We start from the raw sequence: 16,566 nt of genomic DNA, 5'->3' as shown, positions 1-16,566 counted from the left end.
TGAGATTCTGATGGCAAGCACAGGAGTCAGGACCCAGCTCTACCCAAAGGAGTCCTAGCTGAGTCTGCTAAGGGATTTGTTTGGGGTCGCACAAAGAACCTGAAGAAATGGTTCCCATGAAGATAGACCCTTTTATGGGAAGATGGGATCTGGCTGCTGCTCCACATCTGGGGAGCTTATTCAACAGATGTTATCGATAATCACAGTTCTTTCTAGAAATTGTCAGACAGGTTTGTATAGGTATTGTCAATGAACATAATAATACTGTGACAGTTCCACACATGGCTACAGTGTACCTTAATCAAATTCACCCCCTTTAAGACTCAGGCCTAGAATCCTAGCTACGCAGGAAGCTGAGATCTGAGGATCATGGTTAGAAGCCAGCCAGGGCATTTAACTTCCCATCTTTTAAAAACAGTTTTTAATGAGTTTCTTTATTCTAATTATTTTTAATACTATATATCACACTAGATCTGTGTGTGTGTGTGTGTGTATGTGTGTATGCGTGTGTGCGTGTGTGTGTGTGTGTGTGTGTGTGTGTGTGTGTGTTTGTCCATACTGGGCCTTAAACTCAGGACCCTTAGTTTTTTTGCTCAGTGCTCTCCACTACTTAAGCCATAGCTCCATTTCCAGTTTTTTTTCTGGTTAATTGAAGAGCCTCACAGACTTTCTTGCCCATGCTGACTTCGAACCATGATCTTCAGATTTTATTCTCCTAAGTAGTTGGAATTATAGGCATGAGCCACCAACACATAACTCAGATCATTTTTAATTGCACCTAGTCTTAGCAGCCAACAGTCTTAGCAGCTGAGATCTAACAAGCTTTGCACTCACAAACAATAGTTAACTGCTATATTTCTCAGGGACAGTAGTCTTCTCAGCCAATAGAACAGGCTTGTGGCACTCATTACTCAGTAGCCAGAAATAATTTCACAGTAGAGATTAAAATTCCAAGGAGTATAAGAGAAAAATATCTCCCCTCCTTGTCACCAGTCCTACCAGGGCCAGCCTGTCCAATGGCTACTGGAATTCATGGCCTCTGGGTTTCTTTCCCTTCAAAGGACAGTGCAGATGAGGGGATTAGCTGTCTTTTCAGGAGGGGCTACAGCTAAGAGAGAACCTGCTGCTTCTCAAAGTTCAAAGACCCCTCAGGAACATCAAAGGGCACAGGATGCTCCGGGCAGTAGAAATCTTAAGGATGGGCTGTTTCCTGCTCCTAATGAGCACTACCTACTTCTTTCCCTTAAAAGCACACATCAGGAGGGGTTTTATTGCCTAATTATTTACAGTCTGTCTTTTCCATCCTGCTAGAGGTGTATGGAAGGGGTGGGGATAGGAGTGCATAATCCACCCTCCTCCTGGGACTGAGAGATGCTCAGGGCAGGAAGAAACTCTGTTTAACTCCAAAACAGCCAGCAGCCCAGTGCCTCTGGCCACCGGGAGCTCCTTCCCACTCCAAGGCCACACAGAGGTCTCTGCCTCACTAAAGCAGCTTGAAATCCTTGAGGGATCCCTCCAGTTTGGCTCTTGACCACCCCAGTCTTTGTTGTCTACAACTCTCAGGGCATTGCTTGAAGACAAGATTTGTCATTCTTAACTCATCACGCTTAGTTCCACATTCCAGAAATTTCCAACTGCCTGGAGTGGGGCTAACCACATAAGAGAGGCTAATACATGTCTGTAAATGGATGGAACTCATGGACCAACAAAATCAAAGCAGCCTGATTATGGGACTATTCAAGAACTTCTCTTGGAAGGTTTTACCCTCATGGATGATGGTCTTCTTATATTCTTTAGGTGGCCAAGTGTACCTGTGAGCAACATCTGAATGCATAATAAATCTGAAGTCAGCAGTCACATCTACTACCAGCAACAATTCCAGTAGTGATTCTGGCAGGCCATTGGGACTCAAACACAGTGTATATCCTACTAATGAAACTGACCAGACAGAACTTCAAAGACAAATTCTAGAATTGCAACACCAAGACCAGATTTCTATAAGGTTCTGATTTTTCAAATGTGGTTAAATGGTGGAGATCTTCTAGAATGTTCTCAAAAACACTGAAGCTTGGCTCCCATGACCAGAGATTCTGATTTCATTTGTCTGAGGCATGACCTCAGGACCTGGATTTTTTAAGATCTCCCTGGGGATTCTAACATTCATTAAAGTTTTTGGGTTTTTGAGTGTGTGTGTGTGTGTGTGTGTGTGTGTGTGTGTGTGTGTGTGTGTGTGTGTGTGTGTGTGTGTGTGTGGTGTGTCATGGGACTTCAACTCAGGACCTGGGCCCTGTCCCTGAGCTCTTTTGCTCAAGGCTAACACTCTACCACTTTGAGCCACAGTACCACTTCTGGTTTTCTGCTTGTTAATTGGAGATTAGAGTCTCATAGACTTTCCTGCCTGGGCTGGCTTTGAGCCTCGATTCTCAGATCTCAGCCTCCTGAGTAGCTAGGATTACAGGCATGAACCACTAGCACGCAGTAACTTACCCATTAAAGTCTGAAGACCTTTGTCACATTTATCAGAAGCACTCAAACTTCATCACATGTGGGGTTGTTAAAACTCGATTCTTGTATCTGTATATACTCAAAATACAAGGCCCAAGCATTTCATTCACACAGTCCTCTCTGATAGTGAATAATAGTCTAAGGAACAAATTTTAGAAGCAATCATTGCCTGATTGCTCAATGAATAGATGTAGTCATGTATTTAGGACCCAATGTGATGATGCATTATCCAGTAAGTTCATTTTAGCAAGCCCATCATGGTCGGAACATGTTTACATGCCCCTCAATGGCAATATAATCATATGGAATCAGCTTATATGTATGGTCCCTGGGGGGGGGGGGGCACTGGTTTGTAAGTCAATCTAAAGTAACCTGGGATTCTATAAACCCATTTCCCTAACACAAAGGAGCTGCTAGTTGCTACTTGTGTGTGCATGTGTGTATGTGTATGAGGGGTCTTGGAGTTGTCCCATCTCTTTTTGTTGAGGACTGGCACTCTCCCACTTGAACCATAACTCCATTTCTAGCTTTTCCTGGCTAATTGAAGATAAGAGTCTCATGGGCTTTCTTGCCCAGTCTGGCTTCAAACCAGGATCCTCAGATCGCAGCTTAAATAGCTACGATTACAGGTATGGGCCAGTGGCACCTAGCTATAAGTTGCTTTTGAATTTCAATGTAGCAGTCTTTGGGAGCCATGTTATTGGTATTTTTTCTCTCTGTCTCTATCATTTTTTCTCTCTCCCCTACCCCTGGGGCTCTTTTAAAAGTAATGCTTTTTATCTTTACAAAAAAAAAAAAAACCCTCAAAAACCCAAAACCAAACTTCTCTTCCTGTAGTATAAATGACAGCTTCTTGCAATAATCACTACTGCTTAACTGACATTCAATTTACAGGATAAAAATATATTCTTTTGGCCGACTTAATGGTTGTGTACACAACTTGTCCTCAAACCTGCTCTGAATTTTGGCTCAAAGCAACTATCGTGTTCTGAGTATGGAATGTGGTTTCAGGTTGAGCCAAGTCTTGCATAAGCGATAATTGGTATTTTTACAAGCAGCAACTTTGTAGTTGATAATAGGTTCTTAAAACAGGAAGAGAGGCCCTGCACACAAAATCGAAACAGAGATATTAAAGGTGTTCCAGACAAAAAGCCTCTGAGGGTCGATAAACGGTGGTTCCATTTACCTACCTTCCAGAATGTGCTGCCCCTGGGAGAATGAAACAAAGGAGAGGTGTCCCATTCTCTGCAGTCCCCCTCCCCCTTCCCAGCATCTTTCCATCATCCTATTCTCCCAGGTCTCATAGCCACTTGTAGCCCAGCCCCTGCAGGTCTCCAATTCTTTCCCAGAGTAAAACAGGGATAAAGGTTAGCAAGGGCACAGAGCTGTCCCCGCTTTCAATACTTGTTGATAGGTAACTACTAAGTTCGGCAATCTTGACAGAGCAGATTCACTGATCTGCAAAAAGAGCTGTCAGCTGAGTGGCCTGGCCTTAGGTGTTTGTCTATGGCTACCCCTCTTCCCTCTCCCTGCAAGGCCAAAAGAGTTTCCTTCCATTCCAGGTAGGACCCAAACATGAAACTAAAGGAATGATTCATCTACCAGCACCAGGCTTCTCTACTTCTGATCTTCAGATCTTCAGAGGAATCTTAAGTTTTCAAGGAAAAGCAAGCCAATGCATAATGGAAACTGAGTCACAGAGCAGTGGTGGACCTGGTGAGGGATGTGTGCTGGACATGATGGAGACTCTACATTTCAAAGTGAATCTATGTGGCTTGGTCAACTCTGTCCATTTGTTACTTGTTTCTTTTTTTAAATTGTTATTGTCAAGATGATATCCAGAGGGGTTACAGTTCTGTGTAAGTCAGATAAAGAATGCATTTCTTTTTGAACAATGTCACTCCTTCCATTGCTCTCTCCCAGTTTTTCCTCTCCTGTCCCCACCCACAAGTTGTACAGTTCATTTTCAACATAGGCTCTAGTGAGTATCACTGCTGCATCTGTTCACCCTTTGTACCACCCTCCCTTACGCTCCCAAAGACAGATAAATTAAAAAAAAAAAAACAAGACAAAAGGAAATGTTTCAGAAACGAAACTATCAACAAAGAAAGAAGAAAGATCCCTCATTTCAACTTCCCTGGAGTTCACTTTGATAAATATTATTTTGTATGGTTAGATTCATATAGTCACTTTGTTTTTTTTTTTCTTTTTAGTTAGTCGTGGGGCCTGAACTCTGGGCCTAAGCACTGTCCCTCAGCTCTTCAGCTCAAGGCTAGCACTCTATCACTAGAGTCACAGTGCCAGTTCCGGCTTTTTCTGCTTGTGTGGTGCTAAGGAATCGATCCCAGGGCCTCATGCATACGAGGCAAGCGCTCTACCACTGAGCCACCTTCCCAGCCCCGTCACTTGGTTCTTGACCCCCCAAAACTGCCAGCTTGGTTTGAGTCATTCCCAAATAGTATCACTGCTAACTTAAGCTTGAGGTGTGGGACATCTCTGTCTACATGAGTGGGGCCCCAAGAACAGGGAACATGGTGACCCTGCTTGCTGCTTGGGAAGAGTTCCTATACCTTCTTTACCCTCCAGCCCCAAGACACATGGATCCTCTACTATGACATAGGTGTGTCAACATTTGGTTTGGCAGCCAAAGCTTTTCTAATGTCCCAAGAAACTATAAAAAAGATTAACCCAACAGTCCAAATAAGGTAAAATGCAATGGACCACAGACATATGATTGGTCTTCCAGCCCAGTTGCTAGGACCGCAAGGGCAATCAGCTAACTGATGCACACAGGTATGAACCTTCTTTATGTTGTCATTTCTTCCTGAGTCCAAGGATCTCACGTTTCAGTTGCTGTGGCAGAATACCTGAGACTGGCTAATATATAAAAAGTCAAGGTTTGCTTAGGCTTATGGTTCTGGAGACTAGGAAGTTCAAGAGACTTGCATCTTGTCAGTTTCTGGTAAGGGCCTCTAGCTGCTTCAACACATAGTAAAAGAATGAAAGTATGCACATGCAAAATAGAGAAAAGAGTCACAGCTAACCCATCCGTGAGAAAGGCATTAATCTATTCACAAAGAGTCTACCCAATGACGCAAGCATTTCCAGCTAGGCCCCACCCTCAAATGCTGCTACTGAATTCATGTTCAACCTGAGTTTGGGTCAGGACAAATCGTATTTAAATCATAGCACCTGGTGTCTAGCAGGGTGCTGCATTCACTAACAGTTCCTATGAGTTATTCTGTAGACTTAAGGATCACATTTTTTGCTCTCCATACTTGTTCTAAATGATTCTTTAACCACAGTGAGTCTGAACCATCTCTAGGTAAGAGGCAGAGAACTATGAAATCTCAAAGAACAGTAAAGGCTCACTCCTATCCTCCTTCAGAAAAAGAGGACTCTTGGGAAGCATCAAAAGTATCCAATAGTAGCATCTGAGCCTCCAGTCTTCAAGTCCTCTCTTTTATGCCATGGATACCAAACCAGGGCCCAGGGCAACTCTAATTCCTTTCCAAAAGCCAGTGAGTACCACTGTGTAAGGGTGAGGAAACAGTTTTCTATGCTGACAGAAACTTCAGACATTGACAAACTGGAACATAAAGAAGGAGACTGATCTAATGATGGCAGGGAATGAAGACTGATGATTCTCACTGATGGTGATTTTGACAAAGGATGTAAAATAGTCAAACAGTCCAGCACAAAGGCAGGGCTCTATCAATGTTCCTATCTTAGAGAGGAAAGGACGACAGGATGATAGCTGCTCACAGTGAAGATAGTCTTCAAAGCCAGCTGTGTATGGCAATGAAAATACTTTTTGAAAAGACACAGATGCCTATACTATACCAGCAGAAATAGTAACGTATTAGTATGAAGCATGGCCCAGACATCTAAACATCTGGATTTTCAGAAGATTCTGGCAGTATTACCTCTTTCTTTTCCCTGTCTCTTAATTTGAAAATTAAACTAGAGATTCACGAGAAAGTTGAGACCAACACAGTTAAAGTCCAGCAAACCTTTCACTCAGCTTCCCCTCAATGGCAACACCAAGCATTATTACACCATAATGTCAAAATCTGAATTTTGACACTGGTACAATTCACGGGACTTGCTTTGATAGGTATCTAGTTAAGATTTATACTTTGTTTTTCAATTTAGAAAGCTTTAAATCTTCTAACTCTCAATATGGTATTAGCTGAACTTATATGTGGATGTTCTTTAAGAGGATAAGGATTTTCCTGGATGTTCTAGGTGAGCAATAGGGTTAATCACAAATATAAGACAAATATATTGATGTTTTTTCTATATCAACTAATGTAATTTTGTGCTTCTTTAGCTTGCAGATGTGGTGTTTCATAGTCACTAATGTTTGGATTGGATATTGAACCATCCTTGTATACCTGGAATAAATCCTACCTGGCCATAGGTTATCTCTGTGTGTGTGTGTGTGTGTGTGTGTGTGTGTGTGTGTGTGTGTGTGTGTCCTCACACACCACACAGGATAATAAACCTCTTTTGTTCTAACGCTAATCTATTGGCAGTAGCTGCCTACAGAGTTCAGAAGATCTTAGCAGTAAAGATTCCTGGGATCAATTAGTTATGTCACTCAATGTAGTACAACCAGGATATAAAGACAGACATGTTTGTTGGCAGTAACTGAAATCTTTTCAAACACTTTGCTATTAATCCATGCTTATGTACCCTGTACATTTGCATCTAGTTGACCTGGAACTTAACCTCCATTAAATACTATCTGCAAAGCTGTATGGCATATGGTTAGAGCTTTTCCTTTAACACTGACAAGGCCCTAGCTCTGTCCCTTCTAATGAGAGTGTCACTGAACTTGATTTTCCTCTATATAGAACGTCAAGAGTAGCTGGGTGCCAGTGACTCACAGCTGTAATTCTAGTTCATAAGCAGCTGAGATCTGAGGATCTTGGTTCAAAGCCAGCCTGGGCAGGAAAGTTCATGAAACTCTGTTCTCCAATGTAATCACCCAAAAGCCAGATATGGAGCTGTGGCTCAAGTGGTAGAGTGCCATCCTTGAGAAAAAATGCTCAAGGACATTGCCTGGGCCCTGAATTCAAGCCCCAATACGTGCATGTGCACACACACGCACATGCATGTGCATGCATGCGCGCACGTACACACACACACACACACACACACACACACACTACTAATACTAATACTACTAAAACAATAGGTTAAGGATAAGTCAAAATCATACCTTACTGTATTTAGTCACTTGCCCCAGTGGTCAAAACTTTGCATACCCTAAATTTTCAAGCACTATTATCCCTCTCATATTTGTTCACCTCAGTGTCTCTGAGCATGTACCCCATCCCTGTCATGACTAAAGTTCTTGATCAAGCAGTGATTCTGGTGAGCAGACAGAAAATATCTCTCCCAGAAAGACACCGCTCCATTAATTAGCATCCATTGAGTAAATTTGTCCCCAACAGTTAAAAATTCATTTACCTGCAATAGTGTCCAGATCACAGCTCACATAATTCTCATTTGGACTGTTTAGAGTATCTTAGAGAGCTTGAGGAAATTTACATTCCCTGTCTTGGCACAATCCTTGGATGATTTCTAAAACTGCCTCTTATTTCCAAGAGGTCACAAATTGTGTTTGATGAGCCATTCTGGAATCACTCCTACAAGTGATATTAATAGTGTAAGCCTAGAATGCATGCAATTGTCTAATTTCCCTTTTGTAAGATAGCCTTGGCCCATTTTCAGTCTTCAGCACTTTGCTTTTCTTCATTGCTCCTTCACAAGAACCCACATGGTCTGACACTATCATGTGGAAGTTTTGTGGGGTGTTTTGTTTTGTTTTGTTTTGTTTTTCAATCTGAGCTGAATGCATTTGGTGCAAGGCATATTGCACACCTTTGGCTGCATGAAAAAGATAAGACGAGGAGTAGTCAAGACCAATATGGCATGTCCAGTGACAAGATGGAGAGTCAATAAAGCACTATGTCTTAAATTATAAGGGCATGGGCTGGTTCTTCAAAATACAATGTGTTCTTTATATCAAAATGTATCTAAGAATACCCTTTACAAATCTCCAAGTTTGAAAATAGGAACTCTGGGGGTTCTTGATCTTTCCACTTTGGTAAGCAGCCCCCATGGCTTCCCTTCCTGAGTCCCCTTACAAACAGAAAATATCTTTGTAATCATATTGTAGGACCTGAGATATGCACAAGACCCACTGATGATGAGCATCAGACAGTTCCCAGGCTCTACCTCCAAGGGAGGACCAGCTTCTTTGGACATATGATTCATGTGAGATCCTCAAACCTCAGTCTCCTGAGTAGCTAGGACTATAGCCATGAGCCTAGCTATCTTTCAGGATTACTCTTGGGCTGGTAAGGCCTTGTGAGCTGACTGAGAAACCAAGGATGAGGCTCAGGGAGCCAAGGAAGAACCTGTTGGAAAATCCTATGCTGGAACCAGACCCAATGCACCATACCCTTGCTGGGAGAAGGCATTCCTTCTCTGTCACTCTACTCAAGGCCAATTCTTGAGTAGACCCAACTACTCTAAATCCAGCTGGAACACAAATATACTCCTTCTGCTCCAAAATTTCTAACCAGTTGTGACATTACCAGAAATTCTCTCTGTACAATACTTTCCCCATAAGTCTTGCCCCGAAGACACTTGGGACAAGAATGGCCACTGCCCTATCAGCTTGCAGGCTACCTACCTGCCTACAACTGTCCTATATTGCCCCCTACACCCTGCACTCTGCAGGATGGCTTTCTTAACCCAAATCACAGACAAACATTTCCATGCTTCACACATCTGGATTAAGACTTGCCTTCCTTCCTGTTCTGGGACCGAGACAATTCCTTTTCATTTGAACTATGTCGACTCCAGTTAAGAGAACATCCCCCCTCTTCTTACTCCTCCTCCTCCCTCTGCTGCAGATGCTCATCTTTCCCCTGCCCGTAAGCCCAGAGATCAGATCCCTTCCTGTTCTGAGCTGCATGCCAGGCAAGTGTGTCCTCAGGCACATGATCATCGCGACATCCCATGTCCTCACCTCACCTTTCCCCAGCTCACTGAGCCAACTCATCCTCTAAGCAGCAACCCACAGCAGTCCTTCCCAGGCTCTCCCACAGCCTGAAGCAGGATCTGCAGTCCCTCCAGTGGCTATCTACAGGCAAGAGGGAATCTCTACTCCTACACCAGAGTAGAGCACCCCAAAGTGTCAATCTCATCAGACCCAAGGGCATAAGGTAAGTAGGTAAGCTGCTCATAGATAAGTAGCAGAAGAGCTCAGGTGCAGAGGCATGCACCCAGCCATTAGAAATGGAAGGACCTGGAAAAAAATCATGTTAAGTGAATTAAGTCAGGTCCAGAGAGACAAAGGATACATGTTTTCTCTCATATGCAGAACCTTATAAATATATAAGCAAATACTTCAGGGTGGTATCCAAGTGTACATAAATACATTAACCAACATATGGTAGATTCAGAGGAGAATTCGAACCATGTAATTCCTTAGAAAGGCTAACTAACAGTCCAACAAAATAAACACCAGGAAATGGGTACTCAAACTGAGGGAGTGAAGGGGTAAGGGTAGGTGGGCCCAAGGGAAAGAGGGCAGATGAATGAAGAGAGAAAGGGGAAAATGCAGTCAAAAAGTTCAATTCATTTCCTACAAAAAAATTAAGAAAACAGAGGGAGTGGTGAGGTTGGGAGGGCTGGGAGAGAAGCATGAAAAGAGTGACACTCATCAAGATGCACTGTATTCATAAACTGCTTTGTTGTTGTACAACTACTCATTTTTGTTTAAAATAAAAAAGGATGTTTCTTATAAGTACTGACATCAAGGGACCAGTAGGAGAAACTTGTGGCAACTTTCTTAACGTATGCTAAGGGCTGAATAGTGCCGCTCTACTAGAAAACAACTGGTTTACAGGTCTTTTTTTTTTCTTTCATCTATAAAGAAGATTGGCCCTTGGCATTGGTGAGGCTGTAGGTCTTATCTTTTTCAAGCAGTTTCGTGTAGACTGCCTGAGCAAGGGTGACCAGAGAGAGGCCTGTGGATAAAAGGATGTGGCTTCAAACTCTGGAATCTGTTCCCAGCATTGCTATTATTCAGAGACAACACAGTTCCTAGGGCAAACTGTAATTGCCAGACTAGGGGCAGGGCCAAATGCTGGCAGGATTTATTGGCTCTGATTAACAATAAGGTGTTTATGTAGGTAATTAAAGCTCAATAGTAAGCTAGAAAGAGCCCTCCAGGAAATTCTAAACAGAGTATAGATGGAGGGTATTAAGACCTATCAGAACTACATAATCATACAGGTCATGCGGAGAAAACAGCCTTGGTATTCTTCAGGTCTAAGAAAGACCTCTACACAGTGTATGCATGTGCTATGGTACTGGATGCTGCTGGAGCATACTGTTGTTTACATAACTACAACACAAACCATCTTATTTAAATGGACTCTTTCAAAGACCCATAAAAACCTGGGTGTTGGTGAAGATTTTGACAGTTCTGCATTCTTACTCCCGTTAGGGAGCTGATTCCTAGGCAACTATAATCATTGGGCTGGGTCCTTTGATAATCAACCAGAAGACGCCCACCAAAATCATTGTCATATATGTTTTTTTTTTCCCTAGTAAGTAGCTGTCTGGTACCAATTTTGTTGAACCAATGCAGAGATATTAATATAAATATGATGACATTTAATTTTAGAAAAAGACTATAAAGCCAGGTGCCAATGGCTCAAGCCTGTAATCACAGCTACTAGGGAGGCTGAGAGCCGAAGATAGAAGTTCAAAGCTAGCCTGGACAGGAAAGTCCATGTGACTCTTATCTCTAGTTAGCCACCAAAATTACAGACATGAAGGTATGGCTCAAGTGGTAGAGCACCAACCTTGAGAGAAATAAACCAAGGAACAGGGCCCAGGTTCTGAGTTCAAGCCCCCAAACTGGCACAAAAACAAATAGAAAACGTATGGACAAAGGGCTATTTTGTAAATAGTGTCAAGATGAAATAATAGGGCACTGAGAGACAACCACTCCTGTCCTCTTGCCGATGCTAAGTCAATTTCTCTACGTAACATGCACACAGAATTCTGTTCCCCATCTCTACCCATATCACAATGTACAACCGGTCTACCAAACCCTCTGCTGGGGTGGAACACAACACAGTGGGACCAGATAAACACACTACAACACAAAGTAAAGCTCATGTTTTCACACTCCATCCAGGGCATTGGCTTTTCCCTTGCAAAAGCTGAGTCCGAAGAGTGAAGGCCCCAGGCATGTTCCCGTGCAGGTCATTAGAAAAATTTTATAGCATTTTCCCCAAGAACTAGATTTCCCTTTAATGATGTTTTGTATGATCCAATATAAATGCTCCCACTGTTTTTGCATGCTCTTGGCTCCTCAATTTAATTTTTTTAAGTTCTTACACAATCATATCACAGTTCTGCCTTCAAAGAAACATAAAACAGACATCCACTCCAAGAGAAAGAATAAACTTTCAGGCAACAGTTATAGTCAGCTGACTTTCTACCCCTTGGGAGGAGGGCTTCCTGCAGGTGATTGAAACCTTGGGTCAGTTCCTCAAACCTTCTGACCCTCTGTTTCCTCCTCTAGAAATAGCAGAGGTTGCCTCAGTTTATCTATAGCATATCCTTGAGCTCTAAGGTTCTTAAGAGTTATTTCATCTATGCACAAAGGAAGTCACGGTTAATTCTCTTAAAACCCTGAATCCTGCAACCAAGAAAGTCTGACTTTGAAACTGGTTAAAAAGAAAACAGAAAGCCAATGGGCCTCAAGACAAATCCGTGATTTGAATGCTATCTGTAGAGTGTACAGAAGGTCATGCTGCCACAGGAAAATAACACACCCAGAAAAGTCCTCCTCCCTACACAGTCCTGGAGTGAAAGAATAAACATAAAACGCAAGCAAGCATGTTAACATTCAAGGCAAGCCTGTGAGGTAACCTCCTGAGACCCCTGCAGGGCTGGTTCTCTGCTGAACTGGCTAGGCAAAAGCTACCAGTTAGCACTGTTACAGAACTTCCAGAATTCAAGTTTTTCTTTTTTTAAAGTGTTCACAAATGAATTTAAAGGACAGAACAACAGAGTCTGATACTTACTTGTGGCCCAGCTCATGAGCGATGGTAAAGGCCAGATTGAGCCCATTGTCTTCGGCAAGCACACATTTCCTCTTAGAGCTGCACACACCTCCTAAGTAAGCAATTCCTGCAGCAGAGACACAAAACACATCCTCTTCAGAACAGGGAGGCCCTGATCTCCCTGCATGTCCATGTGGGTAGCTCACACATGATCAAGAGAGGATGAAAGTGAGGACAACCTAGGAATAAACTCAACCAAAGAGGAAAATGAGCACTGTAATGAAAACTACAGCCAGGTGCCAGTGGCTCATGCCTGTAATCCTAGCTACTCAGGAGGCCAATATCTGAAGATGATGGTTCAAAGCCAGCTTGGGCAGATATATGTATGAGACTGTTATCTCTGATTAACCACCAAAAAGCCAGAAGTGGAGGTGTGACTCAAGTGATGAGAGCCAACTTGGAGTGAAAACAAGCTAAGCAAGAATGCAAAGATCTGAGTTCAAACCCCAGTACTGGCACCAAAAAAAAAAAAGAGAGCCAGGAGCATAAATCAGAGGTGAAGGCCTGGGTTCCATCCCTAGCACCAAAAAGAAAAATGAAACTAATGCAGAGCTCAGCCACACACAAGGTCTGCCTTCTCCTAAGTTCGGGGGCCCCTGTGTGAAGTAGAGGAAGCTCACAAGAAAAGTTCTGCAGGGAGGTATAGTTCTGGGCTACCAGTGGGCGACTTGGCTTACATTCTGTACCATATGCCAATTTTTACTTGAAAACATGCAACATACTTAGCCAAGGTTAAAGAATTACAAAAAAAAATCAAATATTTTTTTTTTTGGCTCATATCACAAGGCAGCAATGCAGACTCTGGAAGGAATCCAAGCACAAACCAGAAAGGACGCGATCTGGCTCCGCAGTGCCTTCAAGGTCATCATTCTGGTTTTGTTTAAAAACACTTTGTGGGCTGCTGCTGAAATTCCAGCAGTGAGAAAGTGGACTGCTGCTACATAGCCCCAGTGGTATGCACATGCAGCATGTGAGCGCACACATACATGTGCGCACACACACATACGTGCACACTCAGACCCACCCAGCCCAGGCCAGACCACAGTATCTCTGGGTCAATGACTCAATTAAAAATGATCAGATGTGCCTGCCGTGGAAGGAGACATAATATTGGCCAGATGTGCTGAGCTTGCTGTCCTGAGTGTGCACGCCGTGGTCTCTGTTGCTGAACCAGCAGACCTGAAATGCCACACAAACATTTCCCCTGGCCCCAGCTGCTCTCTGCATCCAGAATAGGCAGGCCTGACTTTCCACTCTAATTAGGGAGTAGGCAATGCTTGGGCAAGAGCAAGCATAGAGCCTTCCAATAATCGTATTTTAATTTTTCCAAGGTGCGGAGGATTTTTCAAACTAGAAAACAAAGAAGATCAGTTTTATTCATAAGAATTGTTCTTATACAAAGGTGGATGAAGGGCTACTGCTCTTAATGACTGATTCCAATCATGACCAGCCTGGTCATAAAACTGAGCAAGGGTAAACATATAAAAGAAAATGGCCCTTGATAATCAAGCATAAAAACAGTGTGAGTTTATGAGCGATGGTGTGAAAATACTTCATGGATGCAAAACAAAGTCTGGATGAACTCCCAGGTTGTTATAAAAAGTAATCACTATGGAGAAATAAGCAGTCACTAAGACATGGAGACAGTGCAGAAAACAAAGCATGTTGGAATTCAGTGTTTCATGGAAAGAAACAGCAGTCCAGAATGAGAGCCCTAGAGCTAGAGGATACCATACTATGGTTCAAAGGCCCACAAGTTAAAGGTTGGGAGGTGGTGGGACCTTCAGGGGGTAGGGCTTGATGAGAGGATTTTAGGTCATTGGTAGACATGACCTTGAAAGGGCCTGTGGGATCCAGCACTTTCTCTTTTCATTCTTTCTCCCTGTGGTCAGTACTTTAATTTTAACCACTTGTGACCCCAGTCATTGCCACGGAGCAGTGGCATAAAAGGCCTAAAAGCAATGTGCCTACAACAAACCCATAAATTTAGACTTGAATCTCTAAAACTGTGAGCTAAAAGAAAACTTTTCTCTCTGTAAGTTCATTATCTCAGGTACATGTTATAATGAAGGAGGGGTGGCCAACATAGATCCCACCTCAGCAGAAGGGAAAAGGCCCACCAAAGCCCACATTGGTGCTTGTCAAGAAATGAAGGAAGTCTAGGCTCCCCTGTGTTGATTCACTAGAAATGAAGCCTGGGTCATCAGGCCAACTCACACTGATGCTGCAGGACAGAGAAGGTCCTTCTTGTATTATATGCTAACTTCTAATGAAGAAATGTGGGTGGAATAGAATGAAGATTTCTTATGTTTAAGTCCAAATGTTTATAAGTCTAAATATAAGACAACAAGGGGACGTGCAAGAATATTAACAGTAAATGACTTATAAGTGAATTTGAGATCTTTTAAATTTTCTCCCCATTAAGAGATCACATTAAATTAATTGGCCAAATTAATCAAGCTGAAATAATGCAGTTGCATATTAACTGAAAATTGAGTGCATTTAATTATATTTCATTTTTCCAAGGCAACAAACAGCAGAGGCAGAGGTTGAAAAACAAAATAAAAATGACTAAAATCCCCTCTGGATTTTTTTTGTGGCCAGTCCTCAGGCTTGAACTCAGGGCCTAGGCACTGTCTCTAAGCCTCTTTGTGCTCAAGGCTAGTGCTCTACCACATGAACCACAGCACCACGTCTAGCTTTTTCTGAATAGTTTATTGGAGATAAACATCTCATCAGACTTTCCTGCCTCTGTTGGCTTTGAACTGCTATCCTAGATCTCTGCCTCTTAAGTAGCTAGGATCATAGGCATGAGCCACTGGCACCCAGCTTCCCTCTACATTTTTAACTGCACTGTAGTTCTTCTGGCAGCAAATAATGCTGGAAGTTCATAGCATACACAGCTGGCTTGCTTCCCCACCTGTACCCCAGGCACAAAGTCGGGAAGCAAGCACACTTCAAACTGCAATGCTGAAGGTGGAAATAGGGGACTCTAATGAGTTCTTCCAATGATGGGAGAAGTCCATCTACTTCATTCAGACAAGCAGACCACATCCACTAGAGACTCAACCCATGATTCCAGCCATCCTACCAAATGTCCAGCCTCCCTTTCCTCCCTTCTCATTTTCTCTTTCTAGAAGCTTAACTTCGGAGAAAGTCGGGTAAAGAGACTTAATTATTTTCTTTTCTGGGAGAAAACTGCACAGTGCATAATTCATAAAACTCAGAGTTTACCATTTGGTTCTTTCTGGATTTAAGGAGTAGACGCCACACAACTGTATAAACCTTAGTTTATCCCGTAAATAAATCAGTGTGCGTAAACAGTTTGCAGCTGTTGGCCTTGTTGCCCATTAGTCAGACCTGCCGGGCTCCACCTTTGAGCAGATGGTCAGTTTCCTCCCATCTGACTGTTCAAGGTCCCAACACCATCACTGTCACCACTGGGTCATCCTGTTTTCAATCACAAGGGACCCACTGGCAGCTATTTTGTTTGGTGGTCTTCTGTGACTGAGACTACCTCATGTCGGGGTTCATGGACAAGATTTGCACAGCTGTCAACTTCCAAAAGCAGTTGGAAGTATCATGTGCACTTGTGAATATTTAAGAACAATGTTTTCTAGTCTAGTAAAATGGAGAATAGCCAGTTCTTGTTTATGGTTAGGTAGACATATACATATATATTTGAATTGAGTGCGCGTGTTTGGGGAATTAAACCCAGGGCTTCACACATGGAGATGTAGATTCTAAAAAGTTGCTGAAGCCACTGAATTAATGAATCCTGAGTTATTGTTTGTAAGTAAAATGCAGGGTTAACCTCTGGTCAGATCTATGTGTGTGTGTTTGTCTAAGGATATATTATAATTCATTAGCATTGAGCAGCCCCTGTGTCCTGTGC

The 16,566-nt window shown here is 42.7% G+C and overlaps 1 protein-coding gene across 2 annotated transcripts in view; it reads right to left on the bottom strand.

Moving 5' to 3' along the window:
• Positions 1–16,566, bottom strand: part of Adamts17 (ADAM metallopeptidase with thrombospondin type 1 motif 17) — a 146,124-nt gene that overhangs the window by 70,689 nt on the left and 58,869 nt on the right. For both annotated transcript variants that reach the window (XM_042698560.1, XM_042698561.1), the window contains exon 8: positions 12,633–12,738. In XM_042698560.1, the coding sequence (XP_042554494.1) occupies positions 12,633–12,738 (106 nt within the window). The remainder of the gene's footprint in view (positions 1–12,632; positions 12,739–16,566) is intronic.

This window comes from Dipodomys spectabilis, unplaced genomic scaffold (assembly GCF_019054845.1).
Source record: "Dipodomys spectabilis isolate Male_0828 unplaced genomic scaffold, ASM1905484v1 ptg000233l, whole genome shotgun sequence".
Classification (NCBI taxonomy): domain Eukaryota; kingdom Metazoa; phylum Chordata; class Mammalia; order Rodentia; family Heteromyidae; genus Dipodomys; species Dipodomys spectabilis.
The sequence above is the reverse complement of the archived record's forward strand: the minus strand, read 5'-3'. Positions and strand labels throughout refer to the sequence as shown.